This window comes from Lagenorhynchus albirostris, chromosome 15, assembly GCF_949774975.1.
Source record: "Lagenorhynchus albirostris chromosome 15, mLagAlb1.1, whole genome shotgun sequence".
Lineage (NCBI taxonomy): Eukaryota > Metazoa > Chordata > Mammalia > Artiodactyla > Delphinidae > Lagenorhynchus > Lagenorhynchus albirostris.
This window is the reverse complement of record NC_083109.1, coordinates 49,718,486-49,742,620: the sequence shown is the minus strand read 5'-3', so window position 1 is coordinate 49,742,620 and position 24,135 is coordinate 49,718,486. Positions and strand designations below refer to the sequence as shown.

The window sequence follows — 24,135 nt, the reverse complement described above, 5'->3', positions numbered from 1 at the left end:
CCCACCCAGCTTCCGAGCTGCCCTGGCAGAGCAGTGCCCGGGGCCGGCAGCAACCATATGTTGGAAGAGGAGCTGCGCAAGTCCCTCCGCGGCCCCCGGGGCCCAGCCTTCCTGGGCCTGTCACAGGCGATTTTCCCTGCCTGAGTGGCAGGCTGGCCAGCGGGCGGGGTTGGCGGGGGCTGCAGAGCCTGTGCGTACTCTGGGTCTGTCCCCCACGGTTCTTGACACTGACCCTGCCAGTCGGGGCAGACGCAGGTGCCGGGCCTGGAGTGGGAGACCCCGACATCCCGCCAGACACCCGCCCCTTGCGGTCACCCCTGTCTAGGTCAAGGTCGGGGGCCCAGAGAGGAGCCCGGGAGAGGAGGTGGTCAGCGGGACCAGACCTGCTGCTCCGTCGTGGGTGGGCGCCCAGGGCAGGCGGGAGAGTCAGCCCAGCGCCCAGAGCCGTGCGGAGGAGGCGGGAGGCCGCGGCTAATTTGTACACTAAGTGCTTCTGACAGGGATGCCTCACAAGTGAGAACACAGCACCACCCGCCTCAGGAAGGCCACCGCGGCCAACGGGTGGGCAGCCAGGCGGCCTGGGTGAGGGGCAGGAAGGGGGTCGTGGGGGGATCTGGCCCAGCAGAGACGGGGAGGGGACCAGGGTTGTGGGGAGTGGGGGTGGGCTCGGGACGAAGGGCCCCTGTGGCCGGAGGGTCAGAGACTGAGGCAGGGAGCGGGGCCGGGCGGTGTGGAGGCGGCTTGCCCTCTTCCGACCCTCGTCCACCCCTCGCACAGGCCTGGGTCCAGGTGCCACCCGATGAAGGCCGAAGGCCCAGCAGGCCAAGTCCAATCCGCAGGCCGGCTCCCCCTCCTTCGAACCTCATCACAGTGGCCGCCCCGCCCCAAGCCCTTACCCCGGCCCCTGGCCGGGCCCCCACCTCAGCCCCCACCAGCACCTCCCATGAGCTGCTGCGTCCCCACCGCGGGGGGCCCCCAGCTCCCATTCCCCTCAGCCCCTCCCTGCTGGAGCAGGGGTGCCAGGGGAGCGGGCGCTGGCTGGGGTGAGCCGGGGTCTCCAGGCCAGCCGACAGGATGAGCATGCAGCCCCCACCCCACTGTGGAGACCCCTGCCAGACCTCTCTGATCTCGCTTCCTAGGCCATCTTGGGGCTGGAGGAACGCGGGTTCAGGCTGCCCGGGACGTCCCAGTAGTGACGGGGGAGCCCAGCCCCCACCCCACGGGAGAAGGTCCGGCGTGGCCGCGCAGCCGTGCAGCAGGGCGGGCGTCTCTGGGTGCTGAGGGGAGATGTGTTGTGGCAGCTCCCCTGCTGCCCGAGGCCCGCCTGGAGCCAACACTGCTGGTGGCTTTAATTGCTTTCACATACGATAGGCTGGCCTGTGACAGGCCTCTTACACCCGCCGAGCGGCCTCTGCACCCCAGCCCCCCTCTCGGCCAGGAGGCTGGGCCCGCCGCTGTTCCAACCTGGGAGCCCAGGCTGGGGCTGCAGGCTGTGTGCCTGGTCCTGGCTGCCATCTGTAAAATGGGACAGGAGGGAGGGGGCACAGGACCCCACCACCTGCGGGAGACAAACTTTTCTTCCTGCCCCTCACTCCTCTGCTCCGTCCATGACTCTGATGGATCCAGACAGGTACCCTGAACGCAGATGCCTCTGGGAAAAGCCGAGCACACATACGGTCCTTCTGAGGCTTCGTGGGGACCAGTCCGCCAACCACTGCGGGGTCTGGCCTGAGCCTCTGTCCCACCTGGATACCCAGTCCTTCCTGGGATGCAGGCAGCTGGTGAACAGGGTACCCCTAAAGGCTCCCTGTGAGGCCGGCCTGGGCACTGGCTCAGCCACCCCGAGGAGCTGTCACCAGGTGGGCCTTGGTGCCCTTCAGCCCTTGGAGGAGAGGTGAGGGGCCAGGAACCCCTGGGAGAGACAGATGAGGAGGAATCCTTACAAAACAAAACATTTTTATTTGGTCCATCGGAGCCTGAGTCTGGAAACACCCATGGAGAATCATCCTACAGGGATGGTACTGACGACTGATAAAATAGCCTCTGTGTCAGAAGAGCTGCCGTATGTACAGGGTTAAAAATACTCACAGCTCAGAGTAAAAGGAGAATAGAAAGGAGGCCCAAAGGGGAATCTAGTGCTTCTGGGTGCTTCTCCAGGTGTAAACCCACCCGCCTACAAGTCCCACGGGAAGCGAGGGGCCACAGACTGGGCCACCTGCTGCCTGGGGGCTGCAGGACAGTGAGGCCAGGCGGCCCAGGAAGCCGGCCTCAGTCATCCTCAGGCAGACACAGAACTCAGGGCTGAGCAGCCACAGGGAGGACGCTGGGCTTCTGAGGTGTGGAGGGGCTGGGAAGGGCCACACCCTGCATGTGCCTGGACAGGGCTGGCCAAGGATTTCTCCTGGACTGTTCCTCCCAGCAGAGGTCAGGTGGTGCTGAGGACAAACCCCCTCACCAAGCACAGGGCTGGGCCTGGGCTCAGGACCACCTGACCCACTGCCCCAACCCCAGCCTGGGGCATGGCTTCGATCCTGGCTGGCGCTCCAGGAATTGCATAGTGTCCCTCCCCACCACTGCTTGAGCCCATGGTCGCCAGGCACCTGCCTCCTGGGACACTGCTGGGACTCCAGGAACCACTGCTTGCCTCATGAGGGCTTGGGGGGGAGATGGGACCTAGGGGCAAACTGCGGAGAAAAGGATCCTGACCTCGTGCCCCACAAAGGGGGTGGGTCTCTGCTCTCACCCGGGGTTCTGGCCTGACCCCACAAGGAGGGGTGGTCCCTGCTCTCACCTGGGGTCCTGGCCTGACCCCACAAGGGGGGTGGTCCCTGCTCACCCCAGGGTCCTGGCCTCTGGCCCCCCAAATTGGGGGTGGTCCCTGCTCTCATCCTGGGGTCCTGGCCTGACCCCATAAGGGTGGGTGGTCCCTGCTCACCCCAGGGTCCTGTTCTCTGACCCCTCAAAACAGGGGCGGTCCCTGCTCCTACGCTGGGGTCCTGGCCTCTGACCCCCCAGATTTGGTTTTGTGAATGGAGCTCTTTGCTGCCAGGCAGGAGGCCCCAGGCCATGGGAAGGGGCAGCCTTACCTTGGCCCTGGCAGTCTGGGCCAGACCTCAAGGTGGGCTGGTCAGAGGAGCTGGCACACAGCTCCCTCGAGCTAGAGGCCGCTTCGAGGTATTCTGCTTGGTGGCTATGAGGCCCTGGGTAGGAGGGAGGGGCAGGAAGGAGGGCCCAGGGGAAGCTGCGCCATGCCGCTGGCGCTCCCTGGGTGGGGGTCCTGAGATTCTGGTTCAAGCATCCTGTGTTGGGGTCTTCCTCGTAAAGTGCGTGTGGGGGCAGGCAGGTGGGGGCAGGGTAGTCACAGCGGCCGGGGCCCATGCAGGCCAGCGACCTCGGGCGTGAGTGGGGGGCTGTGGCTGCCCTTGGAGGCCGTCCAGTCACTGAGGAAGGCCTGGGCCGCCTTGCGGTGCGCCAGGCGGTGGGTGATGGAGAAGCCGGCGTTGCCCTCCAGCTGGGACAGGATCACCAGGACCTGCCTGGGGGAGGGGGGCCGATGAGGGCCTGCGGAGGCTGGGGGCCGCGGGGCGGTGGGGTGGTGGTGGTGCGGGGGTGCCCACCTGTGCAGGGGCGGCACACTGTCCTGGGTGCGCAGGCTGCCACGCGTGGACACCACGTTGAAGCTGTCTGAGCAGTCGCACTGCACGTGCAGGTAAGACTTGGGGTGCCGGTTCTCCACCACCACGATGAGCCCTGCCCAGCCATGCGTCAGGTAGTAGCAGGTCATGCCCTCGCGTCCCTGGGTGCAGGTAGTGCAGGGGTCGGTGGGTGGGTGGGCGGGCAGCCGCCTCCCTCCCCCTCCCCCCCGGACCCACGCCCACCTCGTGCCGCTCGCCCCTGCTCTCCGTGAGCAGGATGATGGCATCTGCCAGCGTGGTCGGCTGGGCCTCCACAGGCTCCACCATGACGAGTCTTGAGCTGTACACGGCCAGCACGTGGCCGGGCGGCTCCGGGGTGCTGCGTGGGACCCCCGCTGAGGGGCCGGAGACTGTGGGGGGCACTGGGTGAGGAGAGCGGGCAGACATCCCCGCTGGGTGCAGGCAGGGCTGTGCTGGTGTGGCAGGGCGGTTACCCTGAGGAGCGGCCAGAAGGCATGGGTGGGGGTCCATGCTGGGCTGGGGTGGGGGTTGTGTGGGCGGGCGTGGGTCGCTCACCCTGCGCGGCTGGTGGGCCCGGTGCAGGGCCCCAGTGGTTGAAGGCACAGCACACCACGGCATACTCGCCGGGCTCCAGCATCACATCGCAGTTGACAAACTTCTTGACTGCACGCTTGCTGTGGGCCAGCAGGCGGCCCAGGCTCAGGCGGCCACCACTGCCGAAGGAAGCCCGGAACACCAAGACGCACAGGTCCAGGAGGTGGCTGTCCACCGAGTCCGTGCGCCTGCGGTGGCCCGCAGGGGTCACGGGTGGCCAGGCCCTGCCCAGCTGTCCCGCCCCTTCCACCCCGGCCAGGCCCCATCCCTGCCGCCCGGCCCCCACCCACCTGCTGCCCTCCTGGAAGAGGGCGAACTCCAGGGACGCGCGCTCCAGCACCGTGAGGGCCGTCACGCCCACTGGCCCGCTGGCCGAGCTGGGGAAGCAGCCCTGCACCCGCGCCTCCTGCCAGTCCGAGTGCACCTTGCAGATGTCCACGGAGTCAAAGTACCTGGGCAGCGAGAGGACAGCCCTGCTGAGCAGCCCCCACCCTCGCCCCGGACACGGCGCCCGTCCCTGGGCAGGGTAACCCCAGCAGGCATCCTGCCCATCGGGATCTCTTGGGATCAGTGTCCCAGAAGCCCTGGTCTTGGCTGTTGCCTGTGGACACCACCAGGGGGCGTCAGGCCGTAAGGCTGACCCACAGACAGAGCCCTGGCAGAAACACCCCCACCCTGTGCTGACCCGAATTCCAGGATGGACCAGGCCTCTGGTTGGCAGGAAGGACACCCCATACACTGGGGCGAGCAGGGCAGCCATGGGGCCGACACTGGTCGTGGCTGCCCAGCGTCCAGTACCTGATGAAGTCGCTGTACTCCATCCAGAAGACGCCTTCGCTGCTGCCGTGCGGCATGAGCTCGCTCCGCAGATGCCCCGGCCAGTGCGGCCACTCGTCCGACCAGCTGCCGTTCCAGGAGAAGCGGCCCCACGGGTTACGAAGGCGCAAGAGCCTGCGGACCACAGGGTTGAAGGCCACTCTCATGCCCCCACGCCCCTGCCACATCCACACGCCCACACTTACCTGGAGCCCTGGACATCACGGACATCCAGGATGGAGTAGGCGTGGCGCGGGCGCAGGCCCAGGCTCTCATAGGCAGCATCGTCCACCTTCATGTTGCCTCCCCCACAGGAGGCGCCCATGAGGAATCTGTGCAGGCAGAGCAGCCCCGCTGACCAGGGAGCCCCTCAGTAACGGGCCTTAATGATGGGGGAGGGGGCTGGGCTCACTCTCCAGGGGACCCCTGTCGGCCCAGACCTGCCTCCGGGGAGGTGCAGCACGAGATAGGGGACGCTCCCTGCCTCTGGGAGACCCACGTGAGACACATGGGACTCAGGAAGTGCTGGCCCAAGAGCTCAGAGGGCTTGGGCTGGGAGACAGGCAGACCCAGGGCCTTCGGAGGCCTGGTGAGGCCGGCTGATCCTGCCAGCTCAGGGCTGCGGCTCCCTGAGGGGTGGGGCCACCTAACTGTCCAGCAACAGCTGAGTGCAAGGGTCCTAGCACCAATGAGCTGTCTCTCCCAGGCCTGGGGTCAAGGACCCTCCCCAGACACTGGCCAATGCGTGCTGGGGCTCAGAAGTCCCCCGACCCCCCCCACCTGTCTGCCCCGGCTGCTGCCACCAGGTGCCTCTGTGGGGCTCACTCCACACAGTTCCACAAGGACGCTGATGGCCATCACCGGCCCAAGTCAGGACAGGGCCTTCAAGGTACAGGCCAACGGACAGCATCCTGCCTGCTGCTACCCTGCCAGGGCAGGTGGGACGGCCAGTGCAACATGGGAGCCAGGCTCCAGCTGGGGTCAGCCCATGCCCGAGATATCTTGTGAGACGTGGTACAGGTCAGAGGGCACTGGCCCTGCCTCTCCCACTACTCCATGCCCCAGCATGGCCACCCCTCTTACCCAGCCTCCTTAGAACTCAGCATTTTGGCCCAGATGAGGTCAGTGTCAACTGGTTCCTCGCGGGGGTTCGTGGAGCTGACCTGCAAGGCCAAGCTCTCACAGGGTGCGCCGGTGAGTGTGGCCAGGCCCTCGATGGCGCGCCCGGCCTGAAGGGCAAAGTAGGAGCCGTGCAGCTTGGCCAGAGCCTTCTCGATGAGGGCCACCCACAGCTGCTTGCGCTGAGCCTGTAGGGGGGGCTGGAGTTGTGAGGCCTGCTGCCGCCCGGCCCATGCCTGCCGCCCACCCCGCGCCCGCCGGCGCCACCTGGGAAAAGAGGAGGAAGCCGGCCTCGTCGCAGGGCAGCATGTCGTCCACCAGCACCGTTGTCCATGTGCCATCCTTGCAGAGCCGCACCTGGTAGGCGCCCTCTGCACACAGGCTGCGCGTGACCATCACCCGCTCGACCAGGTCTGGCCGCTCGGCCAGCACCGCCAGCGCACTCAGGAACCTGCGTGAGGTTGGGGCTCACGGAGAACACGGCCTGCTTGCCTGCCGCCCACTGGCAGCCCACCCCCGAGTGGGTGCCCCAAACTCACCAGCAGTTCCCCAGGAGCCCCTGAAGGATGTCTGAGGGCCGGAGAGTGTGGAACACGGACCACGAGGTACTGTGGTCCCTGAACACGGAGCAGTTGATCTCGTGGGGCCTCAGCCACTGTCGCACACGCTGCTGGACGCTGTCGCCCGCGGGGAAGCCCACAGACTTAGGTCCAGGGGGGAAGCTGTCATCCACAAAGTTCACGCCATTCTGCAGAGACCATGGCCACAGGCTCAGGTCAGGCTGGGCCCACTGCCCAAGAGAGCACCCTGCTGCCTGAGCCCCAGAGGAAGAGGTGGGCACATGTGTAGCCCCCTGACCCCTGTGGATGGCTTGGCCAGGCAACAGGTCAGTGGGAAGTATGTGAGCCCCAGGGAGAGGGTGCAGTGCCCAGCCTGTAGGCTGCGTGGTGGGCATGGGTTGCAGGGAGCCTGGGTGGCCTCCCTGCACAGCCCACTGCACCGAAGGCCCCAGGAATAAAAGTGGGGGGACCTGACAGGGGCAGGGCAGCCAGAACACAAGCTCCTGGATGGGTTGCCAGCAGTGACAGAGGGTAGCAGCATGAGGGGGGACGGACACCCTCTCCAGGTGCCCCTGGGGGTGGGTGATGCTCTGGGCTCAGCCCTCCTGCAGCTCCAAGGGAAGAAGGCATGAAGGGGCACCCCAACCCTGAGTTTCAGCAGGGTTTCTGCGGCTGCGGGAAGCACCAGGCCTGCCTGTTGGTGTGAAGCCGCTACCTGTCCCCACCTCCCTGTGGGGCCACCATCTGCAGGAACTCACAGCGGGGCCGAGGGGTCAGGACCACGGAATGTGGGGTCATGGACCCTTGTGGACAAAGGGAGAAGGGCCCAGCACACTCAGGCGAGTAAGTGACCTGGTGGCCCCACCCAAGTTCAGGGCCAGCCGGTGCTCTGAGCTTTGGGAAGAGAGTCCCACCCTCCCCCAAGCTGGAGAAGAGACAGTGGGGAAGGACAGACGATGCAGAGGGGCCTCACCTCCCGGCAGAAGGCCACAATGTTCTCCCATAGGGCCTTGGCCTCGCCCTCGTCCGTCTGCCGCCGCTTCTCCACGTGCATGCTCTCCCTGCGTCTCAGGGGCGCTGTGCCCCGGCGCTGGGTCACCAGGAGCTGGGGGGTGTGGCAGGCGGCACAGTGCTTGGCTCGGGGCGTGTTGAGTAGGGTGCAGGCAGGGCAAGCCCACTGGCCCAGGCGCTCAGACGGTGCTGTGGGAAAGAGGTGGCCAGCCTTGTGGGCCAAGCAGGGCCCGGGCTTGTCCGCGCTGCAGTCGGGGCATCGGGTGGGAGGCTCGCCGTGCTCCTGGAAGCCATGCAGCTTGGAGCAGCCGCACGCCGTGCAGCGGGAGGCAGCTGTGGGGTTCCTGAGCGTGCACTTGGCACACGACCAGGTAGTGAAGTCAGGGCTGGAGGGGCTAGCGGGCGTGTAGCGCACGGTGTCGCCGGCCAGGTCAATGACGTCGCTGCCCGGTGTGGTGCCAGCCTCGCAGTGGGCGGGGCTGGCGGGACCAGGTGGGCGCAGCGTGGTGCCACCCTCAGCTGCCTCTTCCTCCAGGAAGCTCAGCCGCTTGCCCGACAGTAGCTCCGCCAGGCGGGAGGCCCCAGCCGCGGTCCGCCCCAGGCCCTGGGGGGGCCCCTTGGAGCTGGCAGAGGGCGGGGGCTGGGTGGCCTCAGGCACCGGTGGCTGCAGCTGGGGGGGCACCTCGCGGCGGCTGCGAGGCACAGGGTTGTTCTGGAGGGTAGGCGAGAAGGGGCTGAAGGGTGGCCCCCGGGGGGGCTCCTGGTCCGCAGCAGAGGGAGGGTTGACATCAGCGCCTTCCCCGGGCTGGGGCGGGGCAGGCATGACAGGGAAGCCTGCGGGAGCCACGACTTCTGGAACCACCAGGGCCTCGGGAGGAATCCTGGGCAGCGAGAGTTTCCGCGGCCCCCCACAGGCCGAGCAGGAGCTGGCCACTGGCGTGTTGTGCAGTGTGCAGCGCTGGCAGGCCCAGCCACTCCCAGTTGCGGCCGCGCCCCCCTCTTCCCCCTCCACCTCCTCCGGCCGCCCCCCCGCTGGCTCCATGGCCGCCAGCCCTGCCGTCTGTGCAGGCCCTGCCTCCTCCCCGCAGCTGCCCTTGGGCTCCGGCAGGACCCCGTTGATGACGGGTAGCAGGGAGGCCCCGGGGACGGGCTCGGGGGCAAAGCCGCACACTTCGCAGGCCCCCCTGCCCAGGAGGTTGCGGAATGTGCAACGGGTGCAGGGCCACTTCTGTTCCTCCACGCTGAGCCGCAGGATCTGGTCGAGGTCAGGCTTGTGCCGTGGGGCCTCGCAGATGGAGCACTGGCGCTGGCCGGCCGGGTTCAGGAAGGTGCAGCGTGCGCAGGACCACTCCCCGACCGCAGCCATGGGCCCGGGCGAGTGCGTGTGGCTGCAAGGGAAGGCCGCGGTCAGTGATTTTTGACAAGGGTGTCAAGATTATTCAATGGGGCACAGACAGTCTTTTCAATCAATGGTGCTGGGAAAGCTGGGTTTAAATGCTAAAGAATGAGCCAGAGCCTTACCTCATGCCATATTCAACAATTAACTCAAAATGGATCAATGACCTAAATGTAAGAACGAAAACTGTAAAACTCTTCGAAGAAGAAAATGTGAGTAAATCTTCATGACCTTGGATTTGGCAACGTATTCTTAGATATGACACCAAAAGTACAGGCAAACAAAGGGGGAAAAAAAGAACTTCATCAAAATTAACAACTTCCGTGCTTCAAAGGACACCATGAAGAAAGTGAAAAGATAACCTACAGGAAAAAATATATGCTCATCATCTATTTCTGATCAGGGTCTAGTATCCAGAATATATAAAAAGTTCTTATAACTACACAACAAACAACCTGTTTTTAAAAATGGGCAGAGATGGGGACTTCCCTGGTGGTCCAGTGGTTAAGACTCCGTGCTCCCAATGCAGGGAACTGGAGTTTGATCCCTGGTTGGGGAACTAGATCCCGCACGCCACAACTAAAAGATCCCACATGCTGCAACTAAGACCCAGCACAGCCAAATAAGTAAATAAGTATTATTAAAAAAATGGGCAGAGGACTTGAGAAGACTCCCCCAGAGATACACAAAAAGCCCATGAAAAGATGCTCAGCACCAGCAGCCATCAGGAAAATGCAAATCAAACTACTACAAGGTACCACCTCACACCCAACAGGGCAGACGGTAACAGCACTGGCGAGGATCTGGAGAAACCACAGGCCTTCCCTACGTTGTTGGTGGGAATGTAAAATATTACAGTTGCTTTGGAAAAGTCTGACGGTTCCTCAAAAAGTTAAACAGACTTACCACAATTGTGACCCTGCTATTCCACCCCTAGGTATATGCTCAAAGAATTGAAAACTGGTGCTTTTCACAAACACACATCCACACATGTCCATGGCAGACCTGCTTACAACAGTCAAAGAGTGTAAACAACCCAAGTATCCATCAATGAATAAATGAATAAACGAAACATGGAATATCATTCAGCAACCAAGAAGAACGAAGCACCAACACACAACACCAACGAGCCCCGGAAGACACAAGAGGCCATACGTGGTGTGATTCCATCCCCAGGAAATGTTCAGGACGGGCAAACCCAAAGGCAGAGAGGAGCCTGATGGTTCCTGGGGGCTGAGGAGGGGGGTGGGAGCAGGGCTCTGGGAGCCTCTGGGGTGGGCAGAGCTGGCCCCGCAACCCGCCTCTTGAGGACTAACCCGGGTGCGAGGGGCGTCCAACACTCCACACACACAGTCTCCTACCCTCACTGTAGCTGCTCTGCTTGGCAGAAAAGTTAACTGTTCTTCATGACAAGTCATGAAGTTTGTGCTACTTATGGTATGTTTGTGCCAAATCCTTCAGGAAGAAAGAAAACTTCCCTCTTCAAAAAAAACAAACAAGGGACTTCCCTGGTGGTGCAGTGGTTAAGACTCCACACTTCCAATACAGGGGGCCTGGGCTCGATCCCTGGTGAGGGAACTAGATCCCACATGCCGCAACTAAAAGATCCCACGTGCCGTAACTAAGACCCAGCTCAGCCAAATAAATAAATATTAAAAAAAACAAACAAAAAATGTCCCCCGAGCAGCGTGACTGTTCCTTGGCCCAGAGCAAACTGTGAAGCCGCCTTCTCGGGCATGTGGCTGAGACTCACAGGCTGCCCACAGCACCCAAGTGGGTGGATGGGCCCTGGGGCGACCAGCACGGGGGTGGGGCCTGGCCAGGTCAGCTTTGGCCTTGTCTTCTGCACTACCAAAAGCCTAAGAAATCTGCCTAGACATGACTGGAGCCTCCCCTGCTGTTCCCCACTGACAGAAGGGCCCACGGTCAAGGCGTGGGCACATGTGTGCCCACACAGACACACACGTGCACACACATGCTGGGTTCCAGGCAGCCTCCACGTGGGCCCCAGGCTCAGAGGATGGTCTTTTGCCCTGGGTGCCCCACCTGGCCTGCAGAGCTGGTCTGACCCTTTGTGGACCACCTGCTCCTGGCAGAGGGGAGTCCAGGGAGAAGACTCGGGCTCCCGCCCCCAGCACAGGACAGGTGGGCCTGGGGCCCTCCTAGGACACACCAGCCCTCAGCTCCAGGCCCCTGGTGGTCCCAGACATGCTGAGAAGACACAGGATGGGGAGAGAGCCCAAGTCCCACCCACTCATGACCCAATAGCTGGCCAGTCCCTTGGCCGGATGAACAAGAGGCCACACCCAGGACACACAGCAAGTGACACCTGGAGGCGGTGGGAGCTATACTCCCTCAGGGACACCTGTGGCCCACACCTCAGTCCGCACCTCAGCGTCACCAGGTGGGCGGAGATGAAGTGGCTCTGGGGTCAGCGACCAGGTGTCCAGAGGAGCCCTGGGCCTTTGCCCCCACCCCCTCAACTACCCTGCTCCGGTCTCCACACACAGGGTCACCCTCACGGCCACCCTGATGCGCTGGGGGCCCAGGACCTGGATCCCTAGAGTGTCCAAGGTGAGGCCAGAGCACCAGACAAAGCCTGGAAGTCGGAGACCAGCATACTGAACTCCAGGACACGGGTGTCACTCCGCACGACAGGAAGGCCAGCCAAGTGGGAAACGGACACCAAATACCTGGCTTTGCCCTCAATTCTCTGGGGCTGCAACACTCAGCTCCAATTCAAAAGGGAGGTGATGGAAGGGCCTGGGACACGCAGGGTCTGCAGGAGCCTGGGGACGGCCTTTTCCTCCGCAAAAAAGCTGAGAGGACTAAGTATTGCCCCCACTCAAGGACCTTGCTCGGTCAGGCCAGCAGACCCAAGCCCAGGCTCCCAGGCAGGATGTCGCCACCTGACCCCTTGCTGGTTCTGAGGTGCACGTGGGCCCCTCCCTCTAAGGTCATCCTCAGCCAGCCTTGGGCTGTCCTCTCCGCCTCTGTGTACCCAGGGGAGGCCAGAGCTCGTAGGTGGTGGATGCCCGTTACTCCTCAAGGCCTCGCAGCTCCTGGCCTGGCTTGGTGGTGGGTGTCATGCCCAGACCTGGAGGCTCTTCAGTGAAGGGTGGGCTGCGTGCGGCGGGTGTCCGCACGATGCCCGGGGCCCATGAGAGCAGGGGAAGAGTCAGCCGGACCGTCCGCACGTGCATGTCCACGTGTCCAGGTATGGGTGTGGGGAGGGGTCCTGGCAGCCGACCTTTCTGCCCCTCTTCCTGCATCTGTGGCGCCCAGCCCCCTGCACCGCTCCTTCTAGTGTCCATGCTGGGTGTCTGGATTCCTCAAGGTCACTGGCAGCTCTTCCCACAACTTGCTCCCAGGGGCAGACAGTACCTGCCTGGAGTGCCAGGCCGGATGCGCCAGCCTGCGGAGAGGCCTGGCGGGAGGCCAGAGAGTGAGAGAGGGCGCTGCCCGCCCAGGCCGCTCGCTGGTCAGCGTGAGCCAAGATCCAACAGGCACACACGCGCTGGGGCACAGGGTCGCCACCTCTGCTGCTCGCTGCAGCCCCCCCGCCCCCCACCCCAGTAATTCTACCCCTGGCGATTTATCCTGAGGACATAAATACACAGAAATAAAATGACACGTGTGCATGGAGAAAGGCGTGAAGAGGTGCACCAGCCACTGGGGATAAGCTGATGAAACTAGCATGAGCGACCACCTCAAACCACCAGGAGGCCAGGATCAGAACCGCGGGCGGTAACAGCATTGGGAGGGTTGGGAGAAACCAGAACCCTCCCTGCCCGGCTGGTGGGGATGGGTAACACTGCAGCCACTGTGGAAAACAGCCTGGCCGTTTCTCAGAAAGTTAAACATAAACTTAAAATAAACACGAGCAACTCACTTCTATGTATCTACCCAAGAGAAGTGAAAACACGCGTCCATGCAAAAACCGGTACACAAATGTTCACGGCAGCAGATTCATAAACTCCATGGGCAAAGAACCCAAATGTCTATCAACTAATAAGCAGATAAACTCCACACAGAGGAGCATCATTCAGCCATAAAAGAAGCGAAGCACTGATACTACACCGTGGATGAGCCCAGAGAACACAATGCTCGGTGAGAGAAGCAAACACGAAGGTGTGATTCCCTTGACGTAAAACGTAAAATGTCCACTTTTGGTCTCTGTGGCAAATCCACAAAGACCAAAAGTGGCTGAGTGATTTCCAGGGGGTGGGAGGTCATTGCAAATGGGCAGGAGATGGGGTCTCGGAGATGCTGTGAAACTGGATTGTGTTGATGGCTGCACAACCGCACACGTGGACTAAAACCACTGAGCCACACGCTTAGGAGCGGAGGATCTGGCGGTAGGTTACGTTACACCCCAATAAGACTGATACAGTAACTGATACAGTAACAAGTGAACTGAGGCGATTTGCTAACTCCTGGTGCCTGCCACCATCTGCTTCCCAGCACATCCCCCTGGACCTCAAGCCCTCATGACTCCATCCACTAAGGGTTACTCAGACAAGACCACTCATACTACCCCTGAAGCCTCCCAGGAGGCGGGTCCTGCTCCCACACGCCTGCTGGCCACCTAGACGGTGAGCCCAGGACATGCATGGGGCCCACAGACACCAGGAAACTGTCCTGCACAAGTGAGCTGTGTCCGAGAGAAGTGACAGCCAAGGGCAGCTGGCAGGGGCCTCCGGGAGATGGAGGAGGGTGTCTGCTACCCACTAAGCCCAGGCGTGGGGGCCCAGGAGAGTGAGGCTACCTCTGGCCAGAGGTCCATGGACCCTGAGTGTCTGCTGTGTACCAGGTACCTCTCCCTCCAGTGAGGCCGCAGGACGGGGCAAAGGCGGGGGCGTCAGTGTGTGCGTGGCTGATGTTGGAGCCCAACCCATCCAGACGTGAGCAGTGGGCACAGTGCCCGGGCTGCCCCACGCCCGTCACCCCAGCACCCCAAGGGGAAGCTCTCCAGGTGATCCAGGACAGCCTGGGTGGGTCTGAGTGCAGCCACGGCTGCAGCTGGTGTGTGCAGCCTTGCCAGCGGGGACCCACGCCCCCCTCTGCTCCCTTGCAGGCAGCCACATCAGAGCAGGGTACCACGCACGGGTGGGGGGCCAGGGCAGTGCCCCCCAAATCCCATGGGAAGCAAGCCAGCATTCTCGGTGCATGCTGTGCCCCTGCCCCTCCCCACCCAGCAAGAAGCTCCAGCTCCAGCAGACAAGCAAGCCCCCGGGCTCAAGGTGGGCTGCAAGGTCCCGTCCCAACCACCTCCAACCAGCCAGGCGAGACCTGAAGCCCGGCTCCAGGAGGGGCCAGCATCCCGGGCCTTCTCTACTGAGTGAGCAACCCCAGAGCCTCTCAGGTGTCTGGGGGGATATGAGTTGCCAGAGGACCCTAAGGAACAGGGACCCCACTTCTCTGAAAGTCCCTCTGCCGAGGAAGGGGCACCTGACAGCAGCACCCGCCCCTCAGGGTCCCTTGGGGACACGCCGTCTCCACCTTCTTACCTTCGGGCCCGGGGGCGTGGGGGCTGGTGCTGTCGGGTGACCAGGGTGTCACCCCAGACAGGCTCCCCAGGGCCGCTCCTACACCAGCCGGCCGCTGCTGGGGGCCCTGGGTAGGGCAGTCCCCTGGGGAAGCCGTGGTCCGACTCGGTCTCAGCGGCCAGCGAGGAGGCGGAGCTCCCCATGGCCCCTGCGACAGTGGCCACGCTGAGAGCCGGGCCTGGTCACATGTGGCCGGCGGCGGCTGGCGAGGTGGAGCATGGAGGAGGGCACCCACGCAGGAGACAGGGCGGCCGGGCTGGTCCGAGTCACACAACAACAACAGAAATGACACAGAGAATAGAGAGAGAAGAGACAGTGTGATTCACAGGTACCAAGCCCCCAGGAGCCCAGGGAGGTTCCCAGCACACAAGTGGCCTTGGGGTGGCAAAGGAGAGCCCAAAGTAGGGGTCCCCACAGCCAGGGTCCCGACAGGGCTGCAGCCCCGGCGCACAGCTCGCCTCCACCCTGGAGTGGCACCCCCCTCTCTGCTCCCACAGGGGAGGAGCGGCTGTGCCACGGTCGCTGGCCAAAAGGGTATCAGCCTTAAAAGAAAGGATTTAGGGGATATTTAGGCAGAGAAAAGAAAAACAAGGGAAGGGAGCCCAGCGAGGCAGGCAAGCCCTGGCAGGACGGCCTCTGGGAGGGGCACTGGGCAGCGTCCAAAGTCACAGGGAGGTGCAGTCACCACCATGGCCTTTCCGGAGGGACAGCTCCCTCCACCCAGAGATGGGTGACCAGGGAGGGACCCGGGAGGCTGCCCGCCTTCCAGGGGGAGGCCAATGGGCCCAAGATCATCCGCCCTGAAATGGGAGGCCAGGTGTATCTCACTTCAAATTAGGCGAGTTCCAGTCAGGTTCAGGGAAGATGCCTGGGCCAGGCTCTGGGCCAAGGTGGGCGTCCAATTGGCTTTTTGGCCAAAGAGGTGACCAGCAGCCCTGCCCCCACCCCCAGGTCCACCGTCACCCAATGACACCCTTCTCCCAGCTTCCAAACAAGTCCCTTGGACACAGGGGCCAGCAGCAGGGGTGGAAATGGTGGACGCGTCCTTGCACAAAGGCAGGCTGGAGGGCACCCAGGCCTCTGAAGCACTGGTCCATGCTGCGTCCAGGGGACACAGGTGGGGATGCCCACACCTGAGTGGCTAGCAGCACACGCAACTCTGGAGGCTGAAGGGGTAGGAGAAGTCTGGGCCCCTGCCTCATAACAGCTTCAGTCAGACCAGCCGAGTCCCCTGTAGCAATACTGTTCACCTGGACCCATTCCTCCAAGGGACATGGACAGGATAGAGTAGCATAGGGCCCGAAAGGCCTGGAGATCCTGAAAGTCACTTACCACTCAGGCCTCCCCTGCTCAGTACGACCAGAGCCGACGGTGGGGGCAGAGGCCCCAGTGGCCTTTAAAGCTGACACTGCCCACTTGGACCCTGAAGGAAGGGCTGAGGCTCCTGCTGACAGGAGTGCCGTCCAGTGGGAGCATCACACGAGCCTCAAGTGTCATTTCTAACCCTCTGACAGCCACAAAAGAAAGGCAGTACAGGTAAACGGAATCTCTGTAGCATATGTTACATCACCCAACACGTCCAATGTGCTGCCAGGTCAGTTTGGAATCAGGATGCAACCCGCGTGAACCACGTACCACCTATGTTGAGTTGAGGTCCTTCCTCTACTGTGGTTGATGCTCACCTCCACGAAGATGGGCCACACTCCAGGGGCAGCAGCCATGGCTGCCCAAGGTTTCCGTACTGGGCTGTGCTAGAGCACACCCCCAGTGGTCACGGCACCTCGAGCAGGGTCACTCAAGACACCTGCCTCTCCCATGATTACGAGTCGGACACCACAACAGCTAGAACGGCCCCCAGGCTCCTGAATCCCACTCCACATAGGAACCCTTCGTGGGAAAAGAGCCCAAGCGTTTCTGACACTCCCCTTTCACAGCCAAATCCTGAGCAGGTGAGGGCTTGAGCTGAAGCTGAGCCCAGTGAAAGGTGTCCCTGGAGCAAGACTATTCAAGCCTGGGTCCAGGCCGGTGTCCACTGTGAGAACAAAGGACGGGGGGCGGGTAGACAGTCCACCCGCAGCCAGGTCAGGGCTGGCATCACGTGTGCCTGATGCAGGTAGAGCCGAGGGAAGAGTGAGGACACAGCCCTGGACCTCCCGGGGGCCTGTGGGCCTGGCTCGCTGGGAGGAAGGAGCACTAAGGTCCTGTGAGGACCCGCCTGCTCTTCACTGACGCTCTTAGCCTCAGGGGACTGAGCGCTCAGGCCTGTCACAGACACTTGGGGTACCGCATGTGAACAGCACACGAGGCACCAAGCAGGGCCCGGCAGCAGCTGTACCCCACGTGCCAGCCTCCCGACACACCTTCAGGAAACTCTGACCCTGCAATCAAGAGGGTTGGGGGAGGGTGACCTGGAAGGGCCTCTCTGGGGAGTTCTGGGGATGGCAGCACCAACACCCCCACACCCTGCTCGGCCCGCCGGGGTGATGGGGAGCTCTGGCTGCCTGGTCCAGGCCCTGTGCTCCCGCCCCGAGTCAGGTCCTTTCATCCATGCCTTCCTGCATCCTTCACTCACTCACCAGCGCCCAGGCCACCTGGGCTCCAACGGCACTGCCCAGGGCCGCTCCCTGGCTGCTCTGTCTCAGGAGCAATGCAACATAATCGCGTCTCCCGGCAGAAGCCTGGGCTCAGACGCTGGCAATGCCAGCCTCCCGAGGGCCCGAAGGGTGGGTGTGCCTATCCCACCGCCCAGACCAAGCCAGTGCCTCCTTGCCCTTGTTCGGGAACTGCTGCCCTAGATCTGAGTGGGATGGCGGCCTAGATCTGGCCTCAGGGAAGTGCAGGCACAGGGCTATGGCAGCCCCCCACCTGGCGTTACCAGCACTCCCCAGCGGCTGGGGACAGCAGGGGACCCTCCCCCAGAGTGACAACAGCATGAAGGGCCGGACGAGGGTGAAGCCTCCTCAGGACCCTGCGTGGGACGCGCCTGTCTTGGTGGTGGCAAGCCAGGTCCTGGGGGTGACACCCCACGGCCTCACCCAGCTCACCTTGTCCCACTGCCCACAGGGCACTTCCCGCGGCGGGTTACCCGACTGAGGACTAGGGCTGAGCCAACACCTGGCAGAGGCTGAACCTCAGGTCCAGGGCAGGGAGGCGCGGGATCCTTACTCCCTGTACCCCCAATGCTCCGGGGGCTCCCGCGAGTCCTGCGGGCATCAGCACAGGCTGTCCCCGTTAGCCTGCGGGGCACACACACAGGGCGCCAGAGTCCCTTGGGACAGCCAGGCTCTGCAGACACGGGCTGCCTGATGACGCTTCCACACGTGTGTACACGCTTCGCCCAGCCGTGTTCACAGTGCACGTGCCCCACGCCTGGCTGGTTTGCCATGTGCCAACTGCACACCACCTCCCACTCAGGGCCCCGGGCGCAAGTCTCGTTAAATCTCATCTCGTAACAATGGTGCTTTCACAACTGCAGCAACCCCAACAGGCCGCCCAAAACCAGCCCAGATGGGGCATGGAGGGAGAGCAGCCGTGAGGGGACCACAGGCTTTCCCAGAGCATTGCTCCCTATGCCCGGGTGCCCCAGCTGCACCCACCAGACGTGAAGCCTGGTACTCCTGCCTGAGGGAGGGACAGGCCAGGACAGTGAATGAACCCACCTACATCCCTTCCAGAAACCAGGCTGGGACACACACCCCCACATGCCAGGAGGCCCCTGTCCCAGCATGGGTGGGACAGCATCCTCCCACGCCACCCTCGAGGGGTCAGGCACCCATATCAGCAGCTCATGGGCCCAAACCCGCAAGGTGGGAGGGCAGTGGGGTGGACAGTTAGGGGCTGGGGATGTGGTGGCTCTACCTGGGGAGCACCAAAGGGACAGCAGACACAGTCCAGGAGACATGTCTGCCTTGCAGTGTGCCCAGAATGCCGGGACCACAGCCCCAAGCTTCAGGGGCATGGCGGCCTGCAGGGCTGTGAGCAACAGGGTTCTGAGGGGGGTGCCCACATCGCTCCACTGCAGCCGGACAAATCCACGGTGCTCGTGCCTGGGCTCTGCCTTGGGAGGTGAGGCTTTGTGGCAGGTTTGCCAAGAGCACATCCACCCAGAGGGCATGCCTTGTCCCTCTCTTGGAAGGGTCTGGACTCTGGCCCCTGGAGCAGCAGCCCCAGCCCCCAGGCTTATCGGCAGGAGCCAGAGTCCATCGGGGAGTGGTGTCGACCGGCCACACGGCTCTGCCTGCCACCCTGAGACCGGGGCCAACCCCGAGGCAAAGGTCACACAGAGGCCGCCCCACCTCTGCTGCCCCAGGGAAACACTCCCATGGGAAGTAGCCGGGGACTATGTCCCTTTAGAAGCTGCATCTGTCCCTCACCCAGAGGTTGGAGGCCCCAGGGGTATGGCCTGACTCAGCTTCTCCTCGTTACCTGGTCCAAGGCCACAACTACCTCTAGGCCAGCCAGGGCCACAGGGAACAAGGCCTCCCTCAGCCTGGCTCTGCCCATGGCTGGGGCCACCAGGGAAAGATGTCCAGGTCGGGCAGGGCTCTGGGCAAGCAGCCAGTAGCCATTGAGACTCATCTGGACCCAGGTCCTGGCACCATCTGGCCACTCCAACTGCCCACAGGGTACATGTCCCCCTGCCAGTCCTTTCTAGGAGTGCTGTGAGGCCCAGATGTCCCCCCACCCACAGCCAGGCCAGCACCCCACAACAGCATCGTCGACCTCTGAGAGGAGACTGTGGAGGTTCTGCTGAAAATTGCTATCAACGCCCCTAAGAACCAGGCCCAGGAACAAAATGGTAATGAGCACTCCCTGCCATCCAACTTGGGGAGAAATGCTGGAGCCCCAGATCCCTGCCTGCACACACTCTAAGGTGGCCGCTCTGCTGGCGTTTCTGGACTTCTCTGCCTGTCCAGCACCTCAGCCCTGAAGCATCCAGCCACGGGTCAGAACTCAGGGCCCCAATGGTACTGGTCACATAAACGACCAGCAGGTGTCAGGTGGGATTTGCTCTGCTTCTAGGGCCCCTGCTTTCTGGGGAGGGAGGAGCGGAGACAGGCCCCTCAAAATCAAACCCATGTGTGAGGGGCAGCTCGCCAGCACGGAGGCTGAAGGACAAGCTGCGGGGGTCTGGGCTGCCTCCCAGAAGGGGACAGGGTCACGGCATGTCCTGTGTCTTTTGAGTCGTACCTGCCTCAGTCGTACGTCGTGGAAAAGGAAATTATTGTCAGGGAATCAGGGATGCCACCAAGATCTCGTTTCTAGTTCACGAGTTCAGTACCGTCTGATGATGAGTGCGCTTGGTTTTGGCACTGCCACATTTCTGTTCGCCAAGTGGCAGCAGGAGCAGCCCTGGTCCAGGCAGCCCAGTGACCTCGGGCCTCGAGGGTGGCAGAGCCACCTCACAGTGAGGGCACTGGAGCCTCCAGCTCACCCCAAAGGGAGGGACCTTTTCAGGAGCTGCAGGGCCTCCAAACACGCGGCCTTTCCCCTTCCGTGGGGGGAGGGGAAGGAGGTTCTAGCAGTGTGGATGTGGGGGGGCCAGGTGTGGGAGGACTTCCCCTGCCCTGGCCTTTGGCCAAGACGACCCAGAGGAGCAGAAGCCATGGATGCCTTCCTCAGGACAAAGACACCATGACTCTCATCAACAGCAGCTATCAACCTATTTTCCTTCTGATATTCTGCAGCACCATCCAGGCACGTCCCCCAGCCTGGCCACCAAGGAAAGGGGGAAGCAGACAGCAGGGTGTGGAGCAGGTGCTCAAGTGAGATGGTGCTGCCAGGACAGGCAGTGAGGCCGTGTGTCCCACTCGGTCTTGTGCGAGTCCACCCCGGGTGCCCCAGACAAGTACTTACTGGAGGGACAGCACATCCTGCAGGCATCGGGAGGCCCCATGCTGCTCTCCCACAGCCCCCGGCTCCCTGCACTGTCCTGGCAGCACCAGCACAGCCATCTGCAGAGTGACCCAGGATGACAGGGTGTGGCTGGGCAGGTCTCCAAGCCCAAACTCCACCCACAGCCTCCTTCCAGCTCATTCAAAGAAGGTGGAGACCAGTGACCCTTCCTCATCCACGAGAGGCTGAGAGGGGCCATTCTGGATGCCTCCCTCTCCAACCCCGGAGTTCCCGTCCGAGTTCAGAGCTGGGTCACCAGAGCTGCCTGCCAGCGAGCAGCTGACAGAGGATGCTCACTGACCACCCTGCCCTTGGTGCGAATGGGGCAGTGCTGAGCACAGGGGGAGCCGGAGACAGCCAAAGGGATACCACAGGCCTGCTGGGCATTCTTGGCAGAGCGGGGCAGGGGGTTGGGGGGAGTGGTCCCTGCCTGTGAACTTGGCAGAAGGTATTAGGCAAGAAAGACACAACCATATTCCTGCTTTGGGATGCTCCTGTGGGTGCCGGGTGGGAGGGCCTGAGGCAGTCCAGGCAAAAGAGCAGGGTGAGGAGCCAACTGACCCGGAGGCCACGGAGCACCCTTGGTCAGGGTGTGGGCCGCACCACTTAGGCTCTTCACCAACCAGCTCAGGCCGGTGAAAACATCTGTGGTTTTAGAGAATTTTTAGGACAGCAGAGTCCTTCCCAACTCCATGTATAAAAAACAAACCGTCGGTGGTGAAAGGAAGAGGCTGAAAGGCATCGTCGTGGATCAGACCTGGATGTGCAGCCCCATCCAACCCTCCCCAACAGCCACGCCTGCCCCTCAGCCTCGGCCTCCGGGTCTGTAAAGTGGGGCTTAGTAGAGTGCTACCTGAGAGACAGGGGCCCAGAGAATTTCATGCAGGGCCTGAGAGCAAGGAGTTTCAGCAAAGTTACCCTGTCAAGAAGGGCAGAGGGGTTTGGAACCATCCTCCAGATGCAGGATCGGAGGGCCCAGCCACTTCCTGCTCTCAGAGCCCCGGGGCTCAAAGCAGAGACACAAGATCCGAGACCGAAGGTCCCTGTCTAAAGCTGTGCAATCACTGAGCTTTGGGCCCAGCGGGGCTTAAGCCTGGCTCTCAGTAGGTCACGAGATCACCAGCCTGGCTGCTCAGGAGAAGCAGCTCTATAGTTTCAGATGCAGAAGAAAAGAGGGGTGCTCCTCCCGGGAGCAGAACGACCTGAGAGGAAGTAAGAGGAGCTCAACACCAGGGCCGGGCTCAGCTGGCCTCTCCAAGACCTGCTCCCACCAGCCAGGCTGCAGAGTAGTGGCTCTCAGGCTCCCCGTCCATTTGGGGTCCTCCTTCTGCAACTTGGGCCAGGGAAACACTACCTCTCTCCCCACATTTGAGGAAAGCACTCAGAAGTGGAAGGATCGACTTACCCCCTCCCCCCAGCCTCTGGGGGCGGGAAGGTGATTACCGGTATCCTCCTAACAGTGGTTCACGCAGCCCCCCAGACCCAGGCAGAGGGAGGAGCTCAGGGATCTCCAAAGGAGGGGCTCCCAGAAAGAGCTCAGAACTACCAAGCACCCAGCTGAGCCCGTTTCCCTCACAGGACGCCATGGCTCCGAGCCACAGGACCCCAAACTCCCAGGCCTGGCCTCACTGGGGTACTGCTGCCTGGAGTCCGGTCACAAATTCCTGTGTGTTAAGGGGTCCCGAGAGCCAGCCCAGTCAGGGCCACTTGACGACCCAACAAGGCTGCACTGGTCAGGATCAGAAGGGCCCCTCCTGTGGGCAACAGGAAGAGCTGGGTCGGCCGGCAGCCTAGCAAACATTCTCAGGGCCACCATAGGTAACTTTTCGGTTCGCTCCAGCGCCAGCAAGAGAGGGACGGGAGGAGGAAATGTGGTTGGTGGCCAGTGGGCACACAGGGCGCGCCTGCTCCCCGACTCCACGGGGCCGCCCCAGGACACATCCCCTAACGTCGCCGGGGCCGAGACACTGCCCGGAGGTAAGGGCACTCAAGGGCAGGAGGGGCTGAGGCCGCCTCCCGTGTCCTTAGCACCCCGGGCTGGTATCCCTCTGCTCGAGGTCCCGCCGGCTCCCCTCTCCAGCAGCGCCCCCAGCCCGGCCGGGACCGGCCAATGCCCAGGAGGTGCCGCCCGTCGACCACGGCCCCTCGGGGGTCCAGGCCGCGCCCCCGGCCCTGGCCTGGCCCAGGAGCGGGACTCACCTCCGCAAACCCGCGGCGCCTCCTCAGTCCCTGCGGCCCGGGCTCGCTCGCCTGCGCCGGCCGGCCCACAACTTGTTCTCGGAGGGCGGGCGGGCCCTCTGCCGCCGGCGCTTTGCCCCGACGGCCTCCCGCGCTGAGTGGCGGAGCGGGCAAGCGCACCGACCCGGCCCGACCCGTCCCGCGCAGCGCCCTGCGCCGCCTCCGTAACGTAGCGCCCTGCCGGGGCCCCGCGGCTACGGCGCGCCCGGGGCGCACGCGGCGCTGTGAATCTCTCGCCCGGACTACCACTCCCACAAGGCGGCGCGGCGCGCGAGCCAGGCCGGGAGGCGGAGTCCGGGGCGATGGCCAGTAGCCGCCTCTACTGGCGCTCTCCGACTTCCCGGGGCGCCCAGGGAGGTGGCCGAGCCCGGTCCCGGGCGGCGCTGCGTGCTGAAGGAGGCCCCGACGGGACCGGGACTACAACTCCCAGAACGCCCCGCTTGGAGGAAGGGGCGGGACCCCCAGGCCTCCCCGGTCACGGCGCTTCCGGTTGCCTGCAGGTAGGCGCGGGCAGCGGCCGCTGACCTCTCTCGGGCCCCTGAGGTCTGTGGTGTCCGCAGACCCGTCACCTCCCTTACGGGGTCCTTCTGGGCTTGTCTGCTTCCTCGGGTCCCCGCAAAGGCTTCATGGTCCGAAGCTCCGGTTCGCTGGGACCGACCTGGGCTGACCCAAGGCCGTGCCACTCAGTGTGACTTGGGCACGTTGCTTGTCTGAGCCCCAGTTTCTCCTCGGCCACCGGGGAAACCAGCACCCCGCGCCGCTGGGAGGACGGAGGGAGGCGCAGTCCGGCGCCTGGCAGGAAGGAAGCCGGTGTGGTGAGCGGGGGGCCTCTGAGCAGAATCCGCCCCCATTCGCAAAGAGTCTCCTCAGGGGCGGCCGCTCCCTGTCCTTTGGGCAGCCGGAGGTCCCTCTGTCGCCTAGAGGCTGTGGAGGCAGCAGGATCTGCTGAAAGCGCTTTGGTGTCAGCGGTTTACCAGGCACAACCGAAGCACGGAGAAGCCACAGCGGGGAGTGGGGATGCTGAGGTCGGAGCTCCAGGGACCCTGGTATTCAGGGGCGCGTGGGGATCCTGAGAAGGCACGGCCCATGCAGGAGACACGGAAGCAAGGCCCCTAAGCTAAGACAGATTTAAGGAGAGTGGTTGTGGTCCAATTCTGCCTCCAGATGGAGAGGAGTTTTGCAAGGGGAGGTTAGGTAATGTTTGCTCCAGCGTCCAGCCAGTAGGACCTTCAGGGACAGCGCTGAATGCTCCTGGAAAACCTCCATCTTATTCTGCAGGTGCTGCAGCCAGGACACCCACG

General features: G+C 63.2%; 1 protein-coding gene across 4 annotated transcripts; it reads right to left on the bottom strand.

Annotated features, from left to right (window-relative positions):
- Window positions 1–1,939: 1,939 nt before the first annotated feature.
- CAPN15 (calpain 15) lies at window positions 1,940–23,063 on the bottom strand. 4 transcript variants are annotated; one of them, XM_060123178.1, is made up of 13 exons: window positions 22,796–23,063; window positions 14,663–14,957; window positions 7,719–9,144; window positions 6,725–6,933; window positions 6,453–6,636; window positions 6,150–6,373; window positions 5,273–5,398; window positions 5,049–5,201; window positions 4,541–4,702; window positions 4,212–4,438; window positions 3,879–4,057; window positions 3,618–3,796; window positions 1,940–3,536 (listed from the first exon to the last, which is right to left on the bottom strand). In XM_060123178.1, exons 2-13 carry the CDS (start codon window positions 14,842–14,844, stop codon window positions 3,359–3,361), a joined length of 3,429 nt encoding a protein of 1,142 aa, XP_059979161.1. In that variant the 5' UTR covers window positions 14,845–14,957; window positions 22,796–23,063; the 3' UTR covers window positions 1,940–3,358. The 4 variants fall into 4 exon arrangements, with proteins under 4 accessions (XP_059979161.1, XP_059979162.1, XP_059979163.1 ...); XM_060123179.1 differs by having other exon boundaries at window positions 3,879–4,045; XM_060123180.1 differs by lacking the exon at window positions 14,663–14,957.
- Between the last annotated feature and the right edge of the window lie 1,072 nt (window positions 23,064–24,135).